The 21,151-nt window shown below is 40.6% G+C and overlaps 2 protein-coding genes across 8 annotated transcripts in view; one reads left to right on the top strand and one right to left on the bottom strand.

The window, feature by feature from the left end:
• Window positions 1–202: 202 nt before the first annotated feature.
• naa35 (N-alpha-acetyltransferase 35, NatC auxiliary subunit) lies at window positions 203–11,460 on the bottom strand. 3 transcript variants are annotated; one of them, XM_037778582.1, is made up of 23 exons: window positions 11,337–11,460; window positions 9,121–9,249; window positions 8,976–9,009; window positions 8,517–8,631; window positions 8,268–8,342; window positions 7,269–7,436; window positions 6,987–7,053; window positions 6,812–6,855; window positions 6,678–6,728; window positions 5,695–5,778; window positions 5,433–5,547; window positions 4,963–5,141; window positions 4,758–4,817; window positions 4,145–4,251; window positions 3,875–3,941; window positions 3,486–3,584; window positions 3,180–3,358; window positions 2,930–3,066; window positions 2,778–2,866; window positions 2,558–2,698; window positions 2,227–2,349; window positions 1,133–1,213; window positions 203–988 (listed from the first exon to the last, which is right to left on the bottom strand). In XM_037778582.1, the coding sequence occupies exons 1-23, from the start codon at window positions 11,401–11,403 to the stop codon at window positions 929–931; spliced, it is 2,271 nt and encodes a 756-aa protein (XP_037634510.1). In that variant the 5' UTR covers window positions 11,404–11,460; the 3' UTR covers window positions 203–928. The 3 variants fall into 3 exon arrangements, with proteins under 3 accessions (XP_037634510.1, XP_037634512.1, XP_037634511.1); XM_037778584.1 differs by having other exon boundaries at window positions 2,778–2,845; XM_037778583.1 differs by having other exon boundaries at window positions 9,121–9,246; window positions 11,337–11,424.
• An 800-nt stretch (window positions 11,461–12,260) lies between these two features.
• agtpbp1 (ATP/GTP binding protein 1) overlaps window positions 12,261–21,151 on the top strand; it is a 44,037-nt gene continuing 35,146 nt past the window's right edge. For 4 of the 5 annotated variants that reach the window (XR_005207851.1, XM_037777459.1, XM_037777458.1 and 1 more), the window contains exons 1-3: window positions 13,347–13,500; window positions 15,690–15,748; window positions 17,838–17,968. Coding sequence is in view for 4 of the 5 variants with exons in the window: in XM_037777459.1 (XP_037633387.1) it covers window positions 15,717–15,748; window positions 17,838–17,968 (163 nt within the window). In the remaining variant the exon portion in view is untranslated. Of the gene's footprint in view, window positions 12,431–13,346; window positions 13,501–15,689; window positions 15,749–17,837; window positions 17,969–21,151 lie in introns of those variants that run through there. The other variant, XM_037777457.1, reaches the window with a different exon arrangement.

Raw genomic sequence — 21,151 nt, 5'->3', positions numbered from 1 at the left:
ACTACTAAAAAGGCTGTGCAGTCCCTCGTAAAGTGGGACACTTTGTCACCCTACTTTTTAAAAGGCGTTTTTGAAAATACTAATCCATATGTTACAGTTGGTAGGCTCATAAGTTTCTCACTTTGTGTCCTAAATGGATTTTATTGTCTTAACAAATCACTGAAAACGTGAAATTCTGTTCCAGCAAGGAATTAAACGACATAATAAGTAAAGACATGTTTTATTATGGTCTTGATATGTGTGACAGCTGCTGGCATTGGTTTGAGGAAGCAGTGCAGATGGTTCCCTGGCATGGAAAGTACTGTATCTCTACCACTGCTGTTAGTTGTGAATTTTGGATCTCTTAAGTGTGTTGCAACTTTACTCTGCACTTACAGGATTATAAACAGTGTGAGGAGTGGTTCTTCTCTGCAGATTGTCCCAGTGATGCCACCCAGTACTCGCATGAAACTGGTGCTGTATGAGGTAAAACAAGATACTGCAGTCCATTCAGAAACATTTTCATTCAGATAAGCACATAAATACAAAGGAAGGTTTCATATGATTGAATGACATACACTCATTATCATTACAGCCTTCATAAAACTGTTCTGGAAGCAGCTTAGAAAAACTTCCATCGGCCAGTTCCTTGCGAAAAAGCACCTCGACTTGTGTCTGACTCGTGCGCACACACTCACTCACACACACACACACAAAGAAACAAACATGAACTTTCACAGGTGCAGATGTGGATCTTGTCAGTCATTTAGGTCCAGTTGTGAGTTCTCTGATCTGGTTTCATCTCTCATTCCGGTGAAAAAAAAGAGTCGGGTGTATCAAACACTCCTTTACAGTTAGGTGAGGTTCAGGTGAGGGTACGGTCTACAGTGGCCGATGGTCTTTATGATGACACTCTCGTACTGTAATCAACCCGCGGTGCAGAGCAGAATCAGATAATCTTGACCACAGGGAAGTACTTGTGAGCTGAGAAGTCAAATTCCGGGAGCACCTAATGAGGCAAAAAGGCATTTTACTTCACAACATGGACCATTAACCACCATCAAGATAAACTTAACACAATGCACGTCGATTAAACACAAAACTGTATCCACAGAAGCAAACGATAATCCAGGGAATGTGCGTGTTGTGTTACCTTGGTCTCCTTCTTGTGCCCTCCAGCCAGGAGCTTCGTAACTACTATGTTGGGCTTGGCCACCTTCAGTATACGGATCACCTGTTAGCAAATCATTAACTGGTTATTAGTAGTTGAGCAAAGGTAAAAACTAGAGTACAAACAAACCATTTAACTTCATGACCCAATGAAACTGAGGCTGCTTTTGAATGATTGAATGGTTTGAATGCTGTCATACTAACTGATTTACCAAAAAGTAGCACAGGTCCAGATGAGAAAATCTTTTCAGGAATAGATTTTGATAAATAAATTTACGCTCAAGAATCTGGGGACTCGTAGCTCCTTAACAAATGAAAATCAAACTACACTAAACTTACGCCTCTGTACACACCCAAAGGTGTTTTAAGTTCTTCTGGCTGATTAGACCTCTGCTCAAATCTCAAATCTCCATCTACCAATCAAAATGATAAAGGTGTGTGACCCCATACATGTCCTCCTGTGTACCAACTCCTTCCCTCAGGCAGACGCTTCAGGATCCCACAGTGCCGGCTCAACCGCTTTAAGAACTCCTTTGTCCCCCCGTCCATCTGCTTTTTTTACTCTTACTGCACATAGTACACTATTATTAATGACTACTGGTGTGTTGTATGACAGGCAGTATGCAATTTGTTGGTTGGTGTCTATGCATGTACTGTAGGTATGCACTATGTTATTTTGTATTTCTTAAGAGCAGATACTGTATGTGTCCAAGACAAGTTTCCTATGAGACAATAAAGTCTATCTTATGTTATCTTAATTTGTCCCACCCTAACAGGTGGCAGACGTCACTCAATTAGTCTATACACACCCACACAGTCCTGAGAAGAGTTCATACCTGTGTGGGTGTTCAGAGGCTTTAAAAAAGGGAACCTTTTTCAACCAGCTGTTTCATCGCAGTGTGGGCAGACGAACGGCACCCGGCCTCCCCCCGTGTTGCCGTTCATCTGCCGGGCTACACGGAGGGAAGCCAAACCAAATTCATCTACACATACTGCGATGACACAGAGCTGGTTGAAAATCAGCAACATTTCCCTTTAAGAGCAGGCATTTATTTTACAGTAGTTCAATTTCCTGACCTCAGGGTCTGGGGTTGGCACATTTTCTAGGATGAGCTTGGCCTGCTGGAAGTGTTTGCTGGCGGCCATGTAGAGGTCAGCGGAACCTGGCGGAGGATTGTACTTCTTCAGATCAGACATCTCCTGGAGAGGGAAAGAAGGGGCAACGTCAGAGATAGAGCAGGAACATTGAAGGGCAAGTCCAACAAAGGAAACAATTCAAAAAGGAAAGGTGATATGATGAGGGAAAAGAAGAGTGGAGGAGAAAGAATGAGAATAATGGGTTCAAAGAAAGGGGGGGACAGAAAATGTGGAGACCCTGCTGGATGAATTACATCCAAACCAACAGTACCTTGAACTGGATATAGTGCACGGGTGGGGGGGTGACCACGCTGTTGAAGGGGGCGAAGCGATGCTCGTAGCGAACCTGCTCGCTGTCCAACTCAAACTGAGGCTTACGCACCTTCCCATCCATATCCAAAGCTACCATAGTCTGAGGAGAGAGAAAGAGGATGGATAACACTGTATATGTCAGAGGAGGGGTCAAAACTGTGTCTGTAATGATGTCATACCTTGTACATGCCAGCACACATGTTCTGGTACGCTTGGCTCATGGTGATCTCCTTGCTGAGAGGGCGAACTGCAGAGGATGACATGCAGACTTTGGTTAACGTGGTATCATACCCTGAGACAACTCAGCCACAGAGGCTACAATAGAGCGTACCTTTTTTCTTCTTCTTGGTCTTTTTACTACTGCGTCCTTTCACCTGCTCCTCCATAATCCGCTCCTCTGCCATCTGTGAGGAGTCGGCTCTGCTCAGAGTGGACATCAGCCACGCGTAAAGGAACTCAGACAGATACCTACAGTCAAAAACAAAACGCATATTTATTCACAGATGATTTAAAATACACCTGCGCATGCTGTAGAGAGAGATTTAGAGTTACCAGCAACAAACACATATGTGTGCTCTTACCAGTAGATGTAGTAGTATTCGTGCATGCTGTACAGCTCCAGCTCAAAGCCGCTCAGCAGGTACTGGATCATGATCCTCAGGTTGTGGTAGAGGATCCAGGTGCCAAGACAGGCTAGATGCTGCCGCTGAGGCTCAAGTTTCATCAGCAAACTATGCAGGGCTGCATCCACCTTCTCTGCCTGCAGAGCACAAAAGAAGTAGTCAGTTTTTGCCCTCAGAGCAGGTGAGGTATCTCTGCCTAACTCGTGTGGCGCAGAAGGCAAAAACAGTGGAGGAATATGACAGAGGAAATGGCTGCAGCATCACCTCGTCCTGGAGTGTGGCAAACTCTTCAAGAATGTGACCCAGTTTGTCTCTCTGTCGAGCTCGGTTGTGTCCGTGGATCTGGATCAGACTACAGAACGGCTGCAGGGAGAATAGACAAGACACAAAACAAATAAACACACAGCTTCACCACTTGCCTATTCATGTCAAGGGCTGATGATAAATTCCAAAAATAGCTTCTTTACATCTCACTAGATACCACCACTCTCAATAAACTCTCTTTTGAGTCAGCTATTTTACATCTCTCCTCATAAACTATTCACTTTTCAACTACTGAAACAAACGTATGCAAAAGTGAAAGCAGCCCATAAAGTTCACTAAGTGACTAAATGCACCAGACTATAATACTTTGAGTAGTAAAGGAAACATACCCTGGAGCAGTGCGTAACAAAGGAGTCAATGTAATCCTTGGCCTGGTGGTTGTTGAACAGACAACATCTGGAGAGAGACGGATGCAGACACACACAAGATAAGCCTGAGACATCTTGAGACACAATAAGCTCACTTAAGAGTTTTCATATCATGCTTACACACACAAATAAAATAAATTAAATTAAATTAAATTAAATTAAATTAAATAAAAAATGTGAGTGACATTAAATGAGTCACATCTTTAATCATTTAACCGATGACAGACGTACTTGTAGGAGAGGACAGGCGGGCTGACGAAGTATCTCAGAGCATCTTTAATCATGTCCTGCATCAGGTGGGTCCCAAACACTTTCTTATTATCGATCAGGAACGTTGTCTGGATTTAGGAAAACAATCCCTTTAGTTCAAATACACTGGGTTCTTAAACAGTTTTTAATTATAAGATTATATATCATGGGAAGGTTTTATTCATTGTTACATGTATACAAACTACCTACTCTGTAGGCATCAGAGGAAAAAGCAACGAGTAGCAACGATTAATCGATTAGTTGTCAACTATAAATTAATCGCCAACTGTTTTGATAATTGATTAATCGGTTTGAGTAATTTTTTAAGAAAAAAAAAAAGTACAAATTCTCTGATTCCAGCTTCTTAAATGTGAATATGTTCTGGTTTCTTTAATCCTCTATGACAGTAAACTAAATATCTTTGTGTTGTTGACAAAACAAGACATTTGAGGACATCATCTCAGGCTTTGGGAAACACTGAAACACTGACAATTTATATAGACCAAACAACTAATCGATTAATCAAGAAAATAATCAACAGATTAATTGACAATAAAAATCGTTAGTTGCAGCCCCAATGGTTTTATTAACTCACCTGGAGTAAAGATCTGGAGAGCACACAGGGAGACTGCTCACTGAACTCACAGAAGAAGTCCTGAAAAAACCCACAAACAAACTATTCATATTGTTTGAATTCATAAGCCTTTATCATTTATTATGTCCTAGAAAGCATGTGTATGTATAGGGTGATGACCAATTTAAGGTTGAGAACGTAAAGTAAGATCTGGAAATGTGTTCACCAGTATGCCATGCAGGTTGGTGGTGTTGATCACGTCACAGACGGTCTTGATGCGTTCTATGAGTTTGCTGAAGTAGGCCACCATGTCCTCCCTCTTGATAATCTTGGCGTAGCGAGGAAAAGTAGGTGGCAGCAGTCTCTGGTTTACCAGGGGCTCAAAGCCCATCATGATGGGGTGGTCTGCAGCATACACAGAAAAAAACAACACAAAAGATTAACACAGGTCACATTTAAAGTCATCTTCCCTAAAAGGCTGCCTCAGCTACATGTAGTAGAGTGGAAGTAGAAGTTTTTAACAGCCTTGTTTTGGCTCTGTGTGTGGACATGTGTGGCAAACGTGTAGGAGAACTAAATCCTAAGCATGTGCGGGTTGTGTAAGTGTGTGTGTGTGTGTGTGGTTCGTGAACTCATGCCAAACTATGTGCTTGACTCTACGGCTGACAAGTGTGTGCATGTGAGTGTGTATGTTACCTCCTTTAGTGGTGTCATTCTGGGACTGGATGCCGTGCTGAATACTGGAATGCATGGCTGATAGGAGATCAGCTGCCTGAACCACAAGCTTCTGGGCCTCGCCCACCGAGCTGGTCTGATAAAGACACAACCGTAAACAAAAAACACACATGACAACAAAGAAGAAATTTAACAACACACAATCCTCTTCACTGCTCGGTAATAAGCAGAAGAACATTTTAAAATCCATGTCATTAATTGTCTAATTGTGTGTGTTTGTTACCTCTTTCTTGGTAAAGGTGATCAGTGCAGTCAGTAGAAGGCGTGTGAACTTGATTCTATTGAAAAGTGCCAAAAACTGCTGATGCTGGAAAAATAAAGCATGAGAACATTAAACAGGCTCACGTGTATATGCAGAGCTATTAATACATATGAAGACAATGGAGGAGAAGCGCTGCTGGGTCTTTGTGGTAATCACATACAGGTGCTCTTTGGATCCTTCAGGTGTACTGTGCTTATTCAGTCTTGTGAAGGGCTCATTGTATGGGTGGAGTATGGTCTCAAAAAAGTATAAAATGCAAGTCTCCCTAAAAAATAATCCAGGGCACACTGTAGTGTTTGAACAAATAAAATGTCTATATTATACCTGGCAATAATTGTTTAAAATGACCTACGCCTTGCGACCAACATAACAAACACTACAGTGTGCCTTGGATTATTTTTGAGGGAGACTTGCATTTTGTACTTTTTTGAGACCTTATTCCACCCATGCAACGAGCCCTTCACAAGATCTATTAATACATGTATTTCCTAATTTGTCTTTGAAGCTTTACAAGGCACAAGAAATCGTTAAAGGCCGACTTTTTGTTTTGTTTTGACCACCCTGACAAAGTCCATTTTTGGGTCTCAGTTTTTTCTTGCTTCATTATTATTATTATTATTACTGTAATGAACAGCTGGAAATTCCAGAGTCTCCAAAGGTCATATGAGTCCCACACTCTGATGGAAAACAAAGTCTGACAGGCAGAGATTGAGACGGAGGGTTTGAGGTTTACTTTGTGGCTGAAATGTTGGGATACTGGGCTAAATTGATAAAGAGCAGTGACACTCTTTATCTTATCTACTTGTATTCATATGGATTTTATGTTGAAACTGCAACAGCATCAGTCTGAAACAACTAGTGTTCAGCTTTCGGTTGGTCTTAATGCTATTCCAAAAACAAACCTTTAACAAAAAGCAAAAACTCCACACACATGGAGGACTTACCTCCAGCTCAACCTCCGGGTTTCGCTGCTCACCCTGTCGAATGCGCGTGCTCTGAGGCAGTAGAGGAGAAACCGATATAACCACATTCTCATCACCAGTGTTTCATTGAAATGGCAGAGATTGAGAACAAATACCTTAACTTTCCTCTGTAACTCATCCTCCACGTCTTTCAGCATACCTGGTAGGAAGAACAAAGAAGAGAGGGGTTACCTCAGTTTTGTTCATCTGAACCAACAGCATTATTCTGCAGTGGCCTCAGTACACGTGAAGCTGTAGGCTTAATGATCTATCACAGTACAGTACTTGTACCTGTCACCCGCAGGTCTGTGACATTATTGGCCATCTTGAAGCCATAGGTCATGGCCTGGAAATCCTCCTACAGAAAAAAATAGGTAAATAAGCATTTCCACAGATGCAATTTTAACATTTTTTTTTTTTAAATAAATGTGATACATGGGCAAAGCAGAAACACCAATGATAATAAAAAATATTCCCTGACCCTCAGGGAATGTAAAAGCCTAGACAATAGCTCAAATCTTGCCACACACACACACACACACATACACTGACAGACTGGAGAAAGTTGCTTACCTCCTCGAACACAGCAGCCTTGTTGACTTTCTCTCGGGCGATGTCGCACACCTTGAGGATGCCCAGGGCAAAAGCTTTGAGAGCTGGCTCCTCAATCAGGTCTGGGTTATGGACGTATAGACAGGTGAACACAGTCTGCGCCAGCGAGTGTCCCTCCAGCCATGTAATCTAGGAATACACACAAACATGCATACATGAGTACTGGGTTTCCCACAGTGGTAATGATCTAAAATTCAATGGGCTTCAATGACTATAAGGTCAAAACAGCTTTGTGACTTTTGTTAGTTCAGAATAAAAGAAAATAGTTTGGAATACACAAGCTTGCCCTTTATTATTTATATTGCCATTTTTGTATTTTGTTGTTAAGTGTCAAACATCTCAAATTCTCTGTGACTTCCCAAAATTACCTATCAAATTCCCTGATGTTTTCAGTCTGCATTACATCTCTCCAAATTCAACATTTCAGAAAATCGTTGACCATTGGGAATTACTTGACCAGTGATCGTTAATAACCCGCTAAGGCTGCATTCACACCAGATCAGGTGTTGCGGCGGTGTGGGAGAGTCACTTAATTGGCCCATTAACTGAGACTATTAGCGTCTTTTGTTCCCTCATGGCTGGGTTGTACAGCTCTGGATCGCAGGTTACGTGATTGGCCACTGCAGCGTGACGCTGGGTTGCGTTTCTCCAAAAGTTGATTCTGTTTCTACTTTTCTGCTGCAGGCTGCAGCTGTATTTTTTGGCACCCTCTGCGGCTGCTGCAGCCCAAACGTACTACACCCATTCAAAATGAATGGGGAAGACTTGCGTTTTCGCCACACCGCTGGATCTGGTGTGATTGCAGCCTAACTCTGTACCCACTCTTTCTCTTTTGAGTAGCTCCCCTCCACAGGGAAAAGAAGAAAATCTGTCCTTCATGGGTCAGTAAAATGCAAACCTCTACATTCATATCACACACAAAACTCACAACGTTTGCAGTATAACAAAGCGCTAACTCACCAAACAGCAGAAAGATGTGTCTATGATCCCGATGAGTTCAGGAAGACTGAGGTCTTTCACCTTAATGGCACCTTCCTAAAACGAACACAAGAGAGTAAATAACTCAGAACTAGGTGGTTAGTTATACTGTTTATAATGAAAACTAATTTAACTAGACAATGCAATCAGAGTAGTACATTTGAATTAAGAAAAATAGGCTGTCTGTCTTGATTCCAGACAAGTTGCTGTTTTCATTGTATGGTACTGTACCTTGATAGCTTGTTCAAAGTTGAGCACTTTCCTGTTGACCTGGTTTCCAATCATTCCGGCGTCCATCTTCGGATCCATCATCTCTATGGCTGACATGGCCTCAAACAAACCAAACCTGCCAACATAGCAGAACGTGCAATGTCTGTTTTGTATGCGCGTTTACAAAGGTTCAACAAATCCTACTGATCTAATAGCTGGCGAAGATACCAGTATGGTTAAATTCAAACATGTTTATGCCAAAAAATTACAAGAATTCCATGTTTCATTGTAATTACTCTGTCTTGTCAATGCTATGAAGTTTCTGAAACGGAGATTAGACTTTAGGGACATGAAAACTCTCCATTGAAATCAGCTCATTTTTTGGGGAGGGGAAGCAGGCATCACCTAATAATTTATCGTAATTTGAGCGAACTGACTCTTTAAAGTGTGAGTTTGCAAAAAGCACTTTGTCCTACTCACAGTTTGTCATGAAGCAACTCTCCAAGGTTCAACTCTGCATGAATAAAGGATGAGGACAAGAAAAAGAGAAAAGTAGGAACACGTCAGTACCTTTCATAACTTCCCACATACGACCCACTCACGCAAGTACTAGCAGAGCCTGTACCTTTGCATGCGCCCTTGAATTCATGCGTAATATCAACCCAGTTGGCATTGTTCTTCATCTTTTCTGGGATGCCCAGCCCCCAGCCAGCATCATCATCCTCAACTGCTGACTTCATCACCATGGTGACTACTGAAGAGAAACACAAAGAGAAACAGGACAAAATGTTCAAAATATTACAAAATGTCAGCAATTACAAGCATTTTCTTTTTAAACTAGGGGAAAATGTCAAAGTATTTTGTGTCTGACTGCCAAACAGATCATGTCAACATGACATTCATTAAGTGCCATTCACTGTTCACATGCTTCAAGTAGACCTCTCTCTTGTCAGACATTATGCCTCACCATAGCAGGAGGAACACAGGTGTAACTAATAACATTAATGATGGCTCTCATCAGTTTGGGTGTGACAGTAAGCCATAAATAAACCTGTTTTTAAAAAGTTAAATTGTCCACAGTAAGAAAACCCAGCATTATGTGATTGGCTCAAGTCATGGGTCAGGTGAAGAGCCAATGAAGAGGAAAAATCCACATTTACATTCACACAATCATTTACTACATTAATTCACCGTCTCCACTAGACACTCCAAAGGTTAGTTGGCAAACACTCTGCTGGTTTATCGAGCTTTAAACAAGCTTTAAGCACGTAGTGCAATCAATACAGTCAGGTCACAAGTTGAAACGATATCTCTGTATGTACACTGATCAGGTGTGGATGTTGTAATAATCCAGCGTGGACCAGTGTAATAACTGGGCATTCAAAATCATTACGTATTAAATCCAACCAACAACACCTTTGTCATATTTTTGACACTTAAACAGCTATTATCCTACAGGTTGCTGTATATTCTTAATGTTCATACTTGACCTCTACTCCTGCAAAGCTGGACAGACAGTATATTATGATCTCGGGCAACAGGAAAGGATTAACATCATGCTCTGTGTACTGACTTGAGAAGCTTAAATCAGAGCCTAAAAGGTGTAAATTGCACGCCTGAGTGCACTGGAAACTCAGGCATTTTTTTTTTTTTTTTTTATTGAAGATAATTCATTTACAAACATTAAGGCATTGTAATCTAAACTCAACACTTCTAACATACAAGGCACAATTGGATAGGAAAGATAACTTAAATTATAAAAAATAATATAATAACGAAAAAATAAAAGAGGGTAGAAAATAATTAAAGGAACAATAAAAGAAATGCATAACTAAATAAATAAATAATAAGACTGCACTCTTCCATAGTAGCTCTAGGGGTCATCATCATATATGTTCAGTTCTTCATAAGCTCTGAGGAGACACTTTGCATGTTGTCCTTTCATTAGTCTTAAAGCACTGAGATGATTGTCCAAAAGGTAAATAGGGGTTTCATTTTTCCTCCATTTGGATGCATGGATGAAAAAATGAGCCAGCAGTATCAGATTGTTCAATATCAAGTCACTCTTAATGTCCTTCATGTTAATACCAAACACAATATTTCATCTTGTGAGATGAGCAAGTAGTTGGATTTTGGTTGACAGCCAGTCCTACAAATCTTCCCAGAGTACAGCAGAATATATACAATACAGTGGAAAAACAGATGATCAGTAGTTTCAATCTCAGTCTCACAAAAGTTGCAGTTCTTGTGATCAACATTAAATCTCAGTCTTAGCAATTCATTGGATGGATACATGTCAGACCAGTACTGTGACTGTGCTAGATTTAGACTGATTTATGGAGGTATATTTACATCATAATGTTTAGAGCACATCTATCAGATATTGGGGAAATACATTTCTATTGAGATTTACAGAGTTAAGAGGCAAAGACTGCAGCCAGTGATCTGTGTGAGACATATGAACACACTGAAATAGATTTGATCTGATCAACATAATTACAAAGAAGATATTGATGCATTCCCTTCAGCCAAATACAACTTATTAGCTGGCAAACATGTCAAACGAGAGTAACAGTCTGTCAGCTTATTTGTTGCTATTTTGGCACCATCATCAACAACAACGTAAAGAGTCAAAACTGCATTTCAGGGTATCAGAAGACATGTTAGCTACCAACGTCAAAGTAGCATTGTGCTAACAGGCTAATGTGTCCCACAGTGGATGTTTCCTCTGAACAAAGCTTGAATATCTTCATCTTAACACCTTATTCAATTTGTTCAGGTATGCAAAAACAAGAATACTGTTATTATAAAGTCATATGTTGGTTGTATATTAGCACGTACCTTCAGTATGTAGTATTAACCATGTAGCTACTAGAGAGCTCTTCAACGACTGTAGAGATCGGCGCATACATTTGACGTCATAGGCCACTTATCAATCTGGGAAATGTAGTTCTTAAAATGTCATGAAGGAGATCAAGCCCCCAATGACCAGTTTTATAGCTTGAAACCTCTTGAAACCTGCTCAAAGCAGGACAAAGACAGTAATGCATTTTTTCTTATTAAAGTTCCACATTCACAAGTGTAAATTTACCCCCCAAAAAGCCTAATTTCTTTGTATTTATGAAAGATATGGAATTATATCTGTCAACAATTTATTCCTCACAAAACAAAAATGCAATGAAAACAATGAATGTATGCAATATATTTAAAGTTTTTTAGGTGAAATTATTGTCATAATCTCGCGTGGTCTTTTGTTTTTCTTTATGTTAGTTTTGTTTCATTTCTGTTGTCCTTTTATGTTTGGCACAGCTCTTTGTTTATGTTTTCGCTATGCTTCTTCTGTATGTAAATGTTTTTAATGTTTTCTGCTGTTACTATGTATACTTCCATTTTGAAATAAAAAAAAATAATAATAAAAAAACCTGGGCAGTGCAGGTTTAAAACTATATCAAAGTTATATTTTGGTGAAGGTTATGATGCACTTGGCTCATTAGGGAGCTTTTTCCATCCTCAGCCTAAACTGCGCCTAAAATCTAGTGATGTGTCGTCGCGAACGAGCCGGTTCAGAGAGCCGGCTCTTTTAAGTGAACAATAAGAGCTGGCTCCCGTCCAAGAGCCGTTTTTTTTTTTTTTCCTTTTCCTTTAATTAATTCAAGGCAGAATGATAGGACGATCTTCTCTGTGCCACAGGCACTTCATGCACTGACTGTGACCGAATGTTGTGTTAATGACGTCCGTGAGACCAATCAGGTGATGACAGACAAAGATCATACCATCAAGCAGGGAGGGGCGGCGCGCTGATGGTCTACAGGTAGAGAGCAGGAGGGAGAGGAGGAGAGAAAGAGAGAGGAGTGCGGTGCGCGAACATCAGAGAAGATGAGTGACAGTCGGAAAAGAAGCAGCATGTAAAATTATGGTATTCTGGAAATTATAAGGTTTAGTATAATTAAATTGAATAATTTAAGTGATATATGTGCACACATACTAATCATTCACAGTAATCGATTCACGCTTTTATTAGCTCGAGACTTGACTATTGTAATGCACTGTATGTTGGTCTCAACCAGTCTTTCCTTGCGCGCCTCCAACTTGTGCAAAATGCTGCTGCTCGCTTTTTAACCAACACTTCCAGACGTGAACACATCACCCCCGTACTTTACTCGCTCCATTGGCTTCCAGTTCGCTTTAGAATCGATTTTAAGCTCTTGATGTTTGTTTTTAAAGCCATTAACGACCTTGCCCCACCTTATTTGTCCGAGATTTTAACTCTCCGCGAGCATAACAGGGCATTGCGGTCATCGGGTCAACTTTTTTTAGAAGTTCCCAAGGTCGAGGTATAAGCTATGGGGTGATCGTGCTTTTGCTGTCGCTGCTCCTAAACTATGGAACAAGTTACCCCCCTTATATACGCACTGTCACTGACCTAGTACTTTTTAAATATAAACTCAAGACTTTTTTATTTAGATTGGCTTTTAATACCTTGTAGCCCAGTTACATTTTTCCTGTGCTTTGTATGTGCCTTTTTATGATTTTGTGATATGTTATGTTTTTATTCCTGTTATTTCTTGATGTTAATGTAAAGCACTTTGGGTACCTTTTGGTTATTGTAAAGGGCTATACAAATACATTTTGATTGATTGATTGAATCATAGGTCAAAACAGCGCTAAATTTGGCTGAATTATAAAAGGCAGAAGTGGTAAAACGAAGAGCCGTTTGGGAGCCGAAAGAGCCGGCTCTTCTTGGTGAGCTGAGCCAAATGATCTGACTCACTAAAAAGAGCCTGAATTCCCATCATTAGTCCAAACTGTGCCTACAATCTCGCAGAGAAAACGTACTCTCGCGGTGTTTCCCTCTGACAGTTGGGGGCTGGCTAGTCTCATCACAACATCATCATCATCATCATCAGGGCGTTTCAGCTCAGACCTCAGACACACAGCAGCAGAGGTCCTCTCTTATCTTGGATTAGGTCCACCCTGAACGGGACAGCGGCTCCTCTCCATACAGGTCGGTAAGACCCTCCTTGTTGTTGTTAATGTGCAGCTCTAATGCTGCAGCTGATATGCGCCTGTGTGCGCTGTATTGTTAGCATTGCTCCTCCGTTAGCTAGCCTCCAGACAGGCGGCCGTTAATGAGTGACTAGTCCAGCAGGTGCAGCGGACAGACACCAGCCTGCAGCTCGCTTATCTAACTTCACATCTGGTACAACAGCCCTGTCTAGCTTTCTACCTGGATAACAATAGCCTCGTGACTGGCTGGTGGTATGACGGTAGCTTATCATGGTATATTCTGGTTGTGTTGAAGGAGACTGTGGTTATTGTGGCCAGGCCACCAGCTGGTCCTGTCACTGTGTAAGCTGGCCTCCACAACATGTCAGTTCATACAGTTGCATTGGAGAAAGCCTCTAATAGATTATCCCCTAACACAATGGTCTGATGTAGCTGCTCCTCCTCAGCCCCATGCATGCCAAGGTGTGACCTACAGTAAGACCCTCAGGTGAGGGCATCTGTTTGTCTAGTAGGGTGGTGGAGGTTTGCAGTCTGACTCTGCAAGCTTTGGAAAAGTCTGACTGAAGATTTAAGGTTAACCAGCTTAGCTAAAAACATATTTTTAATGGGAAAAGACTTTCAACATCTCATTGGTGTGTGGAGCTATTTCTGGTGTTTTCTTTCTTTTAGCTCTTTCTTTTAACACTATTATGTGTTTCATTGGTTATAATATGTAATTTTAAGCACCTTTCAAGGTTAAGTCCCATGTAAAAACAAACAAACAAACAAACACACACACACACACATACACACAATCACAATCTAACCTAAGACCCTCAGGTGAGGGCATCTGTTTGTCTAGTAGGGTGGTGGAGGTTTGCAGTCTGACTCTGCAAGCTTTGGAAAAGCCTGACTGAAGATTTAAGGTGAACCAGCTTAGCTAAAAACATACTTTTTTAATGGGGAAAAGACTTTCAACATCTCATTGGTGTGTGGAGCTATTTCTGTTTTTTTCTTTCTTTTAGCTCTTTCTTTTTCTTTCTTTCTTGTGATGAGACTTTCTTGTGATGAGACTGCTCCCAGTAGACCACTTCCACACCAAAACACTGACAATAACCTGATATTCAGGTGGAATTTCATTCATTCATTTATTCATTCATTCATTCTCACTGTGCAATATCATTTTCCACTTGTGCAATTTTGTTAATAGTCTGTTTATTGTCAATACTGTATATACTGCTCCTATTTTTATACTTCCTTCTATTTAAATGGTTCATATTTTGTTACACTTTTTTTAGCTCTTTTTTACTGTGTTAGCTGATGCTTCTTGTTTTTTGCATTATCCCCTTTGCTGTACACTGCAAATGTCCCCACTGTGGGACTAATAAAGGAATATCTTATCTTATATTATCTTATGTGTTTTATTGGTTACTAAATGTAATATGTAATTTAAAGCACCTTACAAGGTTAAGTCCCATGTAAAAACAAACAAACTTTATCTAACACTAGTGATGTTGACTGATTGCTATACATTTTTACAGCATCACTATTTATGACTCATCTTATCTCAGCCCATAAATGCTCCTGTATTCACTGTCTGATCTGATCTAATCTAGGACTCTTGGGAGACCTGTGAAAATGCAACTCACTGAACTGTTGCTGTAGTCACTTGCTAGATGTTTCTGCTGAATGATGCAGTTTTTTTTCTGTTTTGAAATATGTCTTCTGATGTAATGCAGCTGAACGCTAGTATTGCTTTTTCAAACCTTGCGTTCATATTACCTTGTCTAGTACGGGTCTTTTGTCTCCAGACATTTGAGATCTGCAGCATGTAAGGCAGCCCCCCTTGTTTTGTGTAAAATCAGTCAGCAGGTATCTGATAGTAAGTCTGTCGTGGACAGGTAAAGTCAATATGAGCCATCGCCCTGCAGCTGTAGGTTGTCTCAGCACATCTTGGACAAGTTTGTTACAGGGCTAACACATGTGAACAGATCATCACGTTCACAGCTACGGGCAGGTCAATCATCATCTGTTTTTGACATAGTTGCACGTCTGACTACAGCCTGAGATTACAACAGAGGGAGTTCAGCGGGATCTCTTTTGGCACACGGGGGCAAAGGTTTATTATGCTCATTTCTAAAATTGTGCAGTATGTTTACTCTTCTCATTTTTTTGTCTGTGAGGTCATTATTTTTCTTTCTCTTGCAGACGACATGAAATGTTGAAGTGGTAAAAATGAACAAACCCAAAATGGCCACAGAGAAAGGGTGAGTTGCTTTGAAGACAAACAAATGAATATGCGTACACAAACACACATGCAGGCTGTGATATGTGGTATGTTTGTGTTTCTGTGTGAAAGCTGCTCTGTCACAACTATCTGTTCACATATTCTATCTCTCAGAGATAGTCACACACTGTCAATACCTCTTTAATCACCAACTATCCACTGCTGCTGTTATAGATTAGAATTCGTACAGTCTTCAATGTGCATTTTTTTGTAATATGTACATGTCATCTTTCACTTTATGTACATATTGTAATATGTATATACATGTCACCGTAAATATAAATCCTACTCTCTGTATATAGACATCTCCATTTACACCGATCAGCCATAACATTATGACAGCATGGTCACCCTGACTGGTCTGCGGCTACGCAGCCCCATACGCAACAAACTGCGATGCACTGTGTGTTCTGACACCTTTCTATCGGAACAAGCATTAACTTTTTCAGCAATTTGAGCTACAGTAGCTCTTCTATTGGATCGGACAACACGGGCCAGCCTTCGCTCCCCATGTGCATCAATGAGCCTTGGGTCTGACCCTGTCGCTGGTTCACCTGTTTTCCTTCCTAGGACCGCTTTTGGTAGGTCCTGACCACTGCAGACTGGGAACATCCCACAAGAGCTGCAGTTCTGGAGATGCTCTGACCCAGTCGTCTAGCCATCACAATTTGGCCCTTGTCAAAGTCGCTCACATCCTTACGCTAGCCCAAGTTCAAAGTTCAAAATGTTCACTTGCTGTCTAATATATCCCCCCCCACCCCACTGCCAGGTGCCATTGTAACGAGATAATCAATGTTATTCACTTCACCCGTCAGTGGTCTTAATGTTATGGCTGATCGGTGTATACATACTGTACATAATCATGTAAATCCATCCAGTATTTATGTCTTTGGACTATTTGTATTGTTTGTACTGATTCTGATTCTGATTCTGATAATAGCAGATAATAGTTGGCCTTGCTTGAACCTTCCTTATATATTTGTCATGATGACAGAAATTAACAACACATCATTAATGCAGTGGAAACGACCTTGGTATAAACCTTTCAGTGTATTTTTCCTGATCAAGTTTGAATATTCATAATTTGTTTGTTTTCTCATTGATCTTTGTTCATTTATGTGATTTATGCAGTATGTTATTTAGCCTTACTTCTCCTTCAGTATGTGTTCCTTTGTCCAGACTTACATACCTTTTTTCATCAATCTTTCCATTTTTCCATTTTTTTTTCTGTCTCCCACACACACACTCTCTCTCTCTCTCTCTCTCTCTCTCTCTCTCTCTCTCTCTCTCTCTCTCTCTCTCTCTCTCTCTCTCTCTCTCTCTCTCTCTCTCTCTCTCTCTCTCTGTCTTTATAAGGACATATAAGAAACTGCTCCACTGGGTACAATCACAGCGTTTTGATATCTCTCTCCCATGTTTGCTGTTGCTGTACCAACAACTGACCTCTAACCTTGTGTTTCCAGCTGAGCGCCACTGAGCTAAGATTATAAACGGGGGATGGGTCACTATCCCAGAAATAGTGAAGCGCTAGGAGACCGCCTCCACAGTCAACTTTATTGAAATGAATGAAATAAGCTAGAGATCTTAAAGTCTTGCCAGTTTGTAATCTTTTAGCATTGAACTTTATTACAGAAAAGGCTATTTGTGTCGGTTATTATTTTGGGTCAGACATATTTGTCTCTGTGGACATATAAGGACATTTGCACATATGAGGGGCTGCTTTGTGTTTGTTCTCCAGTGTCACCAGTGCTAGATAAACTGAAACCGATCCATCATTCTAATCCTCATAATCCTAGACATAGATTATGGCTAGATTTTTCTTTTAGCACATGCTCATGCATTAAAGCATCCACTTTCTGTGTTTGTAAATACAGCATCATGACACATTTCGCTGTGTGTGAGATGCTCATACTGATCTCTGTCCTTTCCAGATGGATTTGAATATACAGTTTCTTTTCTTTATTCATCCTTTTTCCAAACGCCTATACAGGAATGAATTTGTGAATTATCTTATCCTGTTACATATATTCTCCCGAAAGGTAAAAATGTGTGTGTGTGTGTGTTTCCAGCGTTCCCAGTAACTCCAGGGTACTGATGCTCCTGGGCCAGCTGGAGAGGATGAATGGAGAGGCCATGGTGAAGGATGTCGAAACGGCAAGACAGATCACTGCAAAGATATTTCATCTCATACAGACACAGGGTGAGAGCAAACACACACGTCACACACACAAAATAACCTGCTAACCATCTACTGTACTCTAACTGAAACAATAGAAAAGACTAAATCCATAATTTTGTGATATGTGTATAGTGGTGTTATCTCTAGCTAAGTGTGATAACAATGAGCCGTGCTTCCACCTCTTGGTAGTTGCCGCTGTAATAAAGTACAGTATAAACCTTAAATTGCATTGTTGACATTACCTCATACCTGCATTGTAATATGTTATTACAAAAAGTGTTTCTTATAACAGTAATTTAGAAAACAATAAGTTCTAGTTTAAGGAAATGAACCATTGTTGTGTTTATTACATATGTATAATATACAATAGAATAAAAAGGTTAGACATAGAGTAACAACTCCCCTCCACACACACACACACACACACACACACACACACACACCTATCCACACATAAATATGAGGTAACCCACACCATATACCCCTTCACAGTGTCTGGTCAGAGCAGTGATGGTTTCAGGTTTATATTGGCTAACCTACCTGGCATTAAGAACAGACAGCGATAAGCACAGAGAGTCTACATGTTGATTTTAAAGAGTACTCCACCGATTCATTATTGCACTCTTATATCGTTGGACTGAGATATCCCTTTTATGACACACATTCTTCTTCCTTGTCAAAACTTGTCACCTACGTTACCCACTATGAAACTTGACCGATGGCAGTTCGGTCAGAGAGTTGGATGTGTTGTTACGCTAGTAGTGGCTAATGCTGACTCACTCACTTGAGGCAGTTTATCAGATTTAGCCACAGGTGGCTTTATACAACTTTCATCCCATATGCAGTAGCACTCCTCAACACCTGTAAACTGACTTTGATGTGTAAAATCGGTTCCCCTTTAAAATGTCTTGATGCAGAGCTTCAGCCAGTCAGGTCGAGTTGATCAGTTCATTTTCTCCACCAGGCTTAAGGAGATCATGTGTTAGGTTGTGTTTGCTTGTGTGGGTGTGATTGCATGCGTTTGTCTGTCTGCTTAGCTGGCTGATCTTGAATACTACTGGACCCATCAGCCTAATATTTTTTGTGCACATTTATAAATGTATGCTAGGACCTCTTGTAGTTGTGGTGATTCACACGTTTTGAAAAAACTATTTTATTGACTGTTTACACCATCACTGACTGCTGACTCATCACTCCTCTTAACCAGCCGGTAGGGGGCGCAAGTGTTTAACAACTGCTTCAGTAGCAGAAGGCATTTCTGTCAATCGGCTAGGCTAAAAACAAACCTTACCTAGTTTGTTTCAGGCCACATTTTGACCTTTGTTGTGGATCAAAAACTGACATCCATAGAAAAGTTTGGTCTCATTTTGAACCAAAGCATCTGCAGATTAATTCCATACCTATTGTGTTATAATACACTAAAATTAGGCACAATACGAGATTAATAAATCCCTGTGTTGTTATCTTCACCACCGGGACAATTGAGTGAGATTCAACTCTTCTTTGTTTGGGAGTGGAGAGGGAGACTCACCTGGTGGATGTCTGAACTCTACTGAGTGCTCTTTTTTCTAGTTAAAATGTGTTCAGCTGGCCTACAGTTGCTGTGTAAAAAGAGATGGGTCAGCGCAGCGGTAGTCAAAGTGTGGATGGAGTGTTACATTGTCTTCCGATCTGGTTCTCTGATTACTCTTTTGAAAGGAGAGCAGAGAAGATCTGACAGCAGAAGAAGGCATTGTGCCGCGTCGCCATGTAGAACAGACTGAAACATGAGTGTGTCGCTGTTAGCAGGGTAACTCTCTGCCACTCCGAGGAGCTGGGATGAATAGAAATCACTGATGCACGCATCATTGCTCTAGTGCTTTAACAATTAGCTGATTAATGTATTTGTCAAACTGAAAAAAAAATGACAACAGTTTTGATACTTGTTAATGTCATTTATCAAGCAAAAATGACAAACATTCTATGATACAACTTTTCAAATGTGAGGATTTGCTGCGTTTCTCAGTTTTATATCATTGTAAAATGAATATCTTTGTGTACTGGTGCTGGTCGTATTTGAAAACATAATCTTGGGCTCCTTGAAATTGTGCATTTCTTTGTACTTTGGGACATTTTATAGACTAAATAATCAATCAGTTAATTGAAAAAAGCATCCAATAATGATGATAGATTCATCAGTAATGAGAATAGTTGATATTTGCAGCCATTACTTAAGAAAAAAAGTAAGAAGAGTTTACCACAAATAGAGATTTGAACTGTTTAAGCTAACCTGCAAACCCATACTTTAATTAGTCGCTCTTATATTAACTCTGCAATGGAGCTAGTAGTTTTCAGTTAGTGGCATTTTCATTGTGGATTTTTGAGAAAGGGCAACTTGTAATCACTTGAGTCAAGCCGTAGTGAAGCCTTTGTGTGAAGGTGAGGAATACTGCTGAATCATCACCTAGTATTTTGAGCCCACCGGCATACTTTGAACTTGCTTTGAACTCCTTCCCTGTTGCTTTTCATGAATTTCCTCTTTCCCCTTCCCATAATTCATTGCTTCCTCTCACTTCAAGGTAAACTTGTAGTTAATCCATCATGACTGATGGGCACAGTGGAAAGGCTTCTGTCTGTGACCCTGTCAATCATGATATATCAGCTGTTCCTCTCTCAGCTACTGCTTGGCTGTCCGTCACACCCTCCTGCAGCCTCAACTTGAGATGTGTATGAGCGTGACGTTGGTTAGGGGGTCATTGACCCCGGTTCACGGTAACTATACACCCCCGAGACGGACTTTGCTGTACTCTTGTCTCATGTTCAGAGTTTTTGGAGCTCAGGAGGCAGTCAGGAGATACCAAGAGAAACAGCAAGGATGACAGCGAGAAAGGGATGCCAGGAATTACAAGTTATGTAGCCTGATAAAAAGATACATTCAAAAAAATATAAAGAAAACACAGACCATAAGAGTTCTGGTTTGGTTTAATGGAGAATGAATTCAGTTTGAGATGCAGCAGTTCTCTGTTATCTCTCTCATTTGCTGTCAGGAATTCAGCGTCTGTTTTTATGTAAGAGTATGGCAGCTCTCCTTTTCTCACAGTGCTGAGTAGGAGAAAAAGGGGAGGTAAGATGCGTAAAGAGAGTTATCCTACAGCTGTCAGTGTTGGTGGTTTAGTTTCTGGTAGCGTACAAGGGGAGGTGCTGATTACTAGATTGATAGTGTCC

This window comes from Sebastes umbrosus, chromosome 8, assembly GCF_015220745.1.
Source record: "Sebastes umbrosus isolate fSebUmb1 chromosome 8, fSebUmb1.pri, whole genome shotgun sequence".
Classification (NCBI taxonomy): Eukaryota; Metazoa; Chordata; class Actinopteri; order Perciformes; family Sebastidae; genus Sebastes; species Sebastes umbrosus.
The sequence above is the reverse complement of the archived record's forward strand: the minus strand, read 5'-3'. Positions and strand labels throughout refer to the sequence as shown.

What these genes read in the sequence shown, in the direction of transcription:
- naa35 (XM_037778582.1), bottom strand. Translation starts at nt 11,403, where the DNA reads ATGCGCCGATCTCTACAGTCGTTGAAGAGCTCTCTAGTAGCTACATGG. An exon ending in GAATACTACTACATCTACTG is followed by an intron (nt 3,067 to 3,179) that starts GTAAGAGCACAC and finishes TTTTGACTGTAG; the next exon opens with GTATCTGTCTGAGTTCCTTT. An exon ending in TGCACTATATCCAGTTCAAG is followed by an intron (nt 2,350 to 2,557) that starts GTACTGTTGGTT and finishes TTCCCTCTCCAG; the next exon opens with GAGATGTCTGATCTGAAGAA.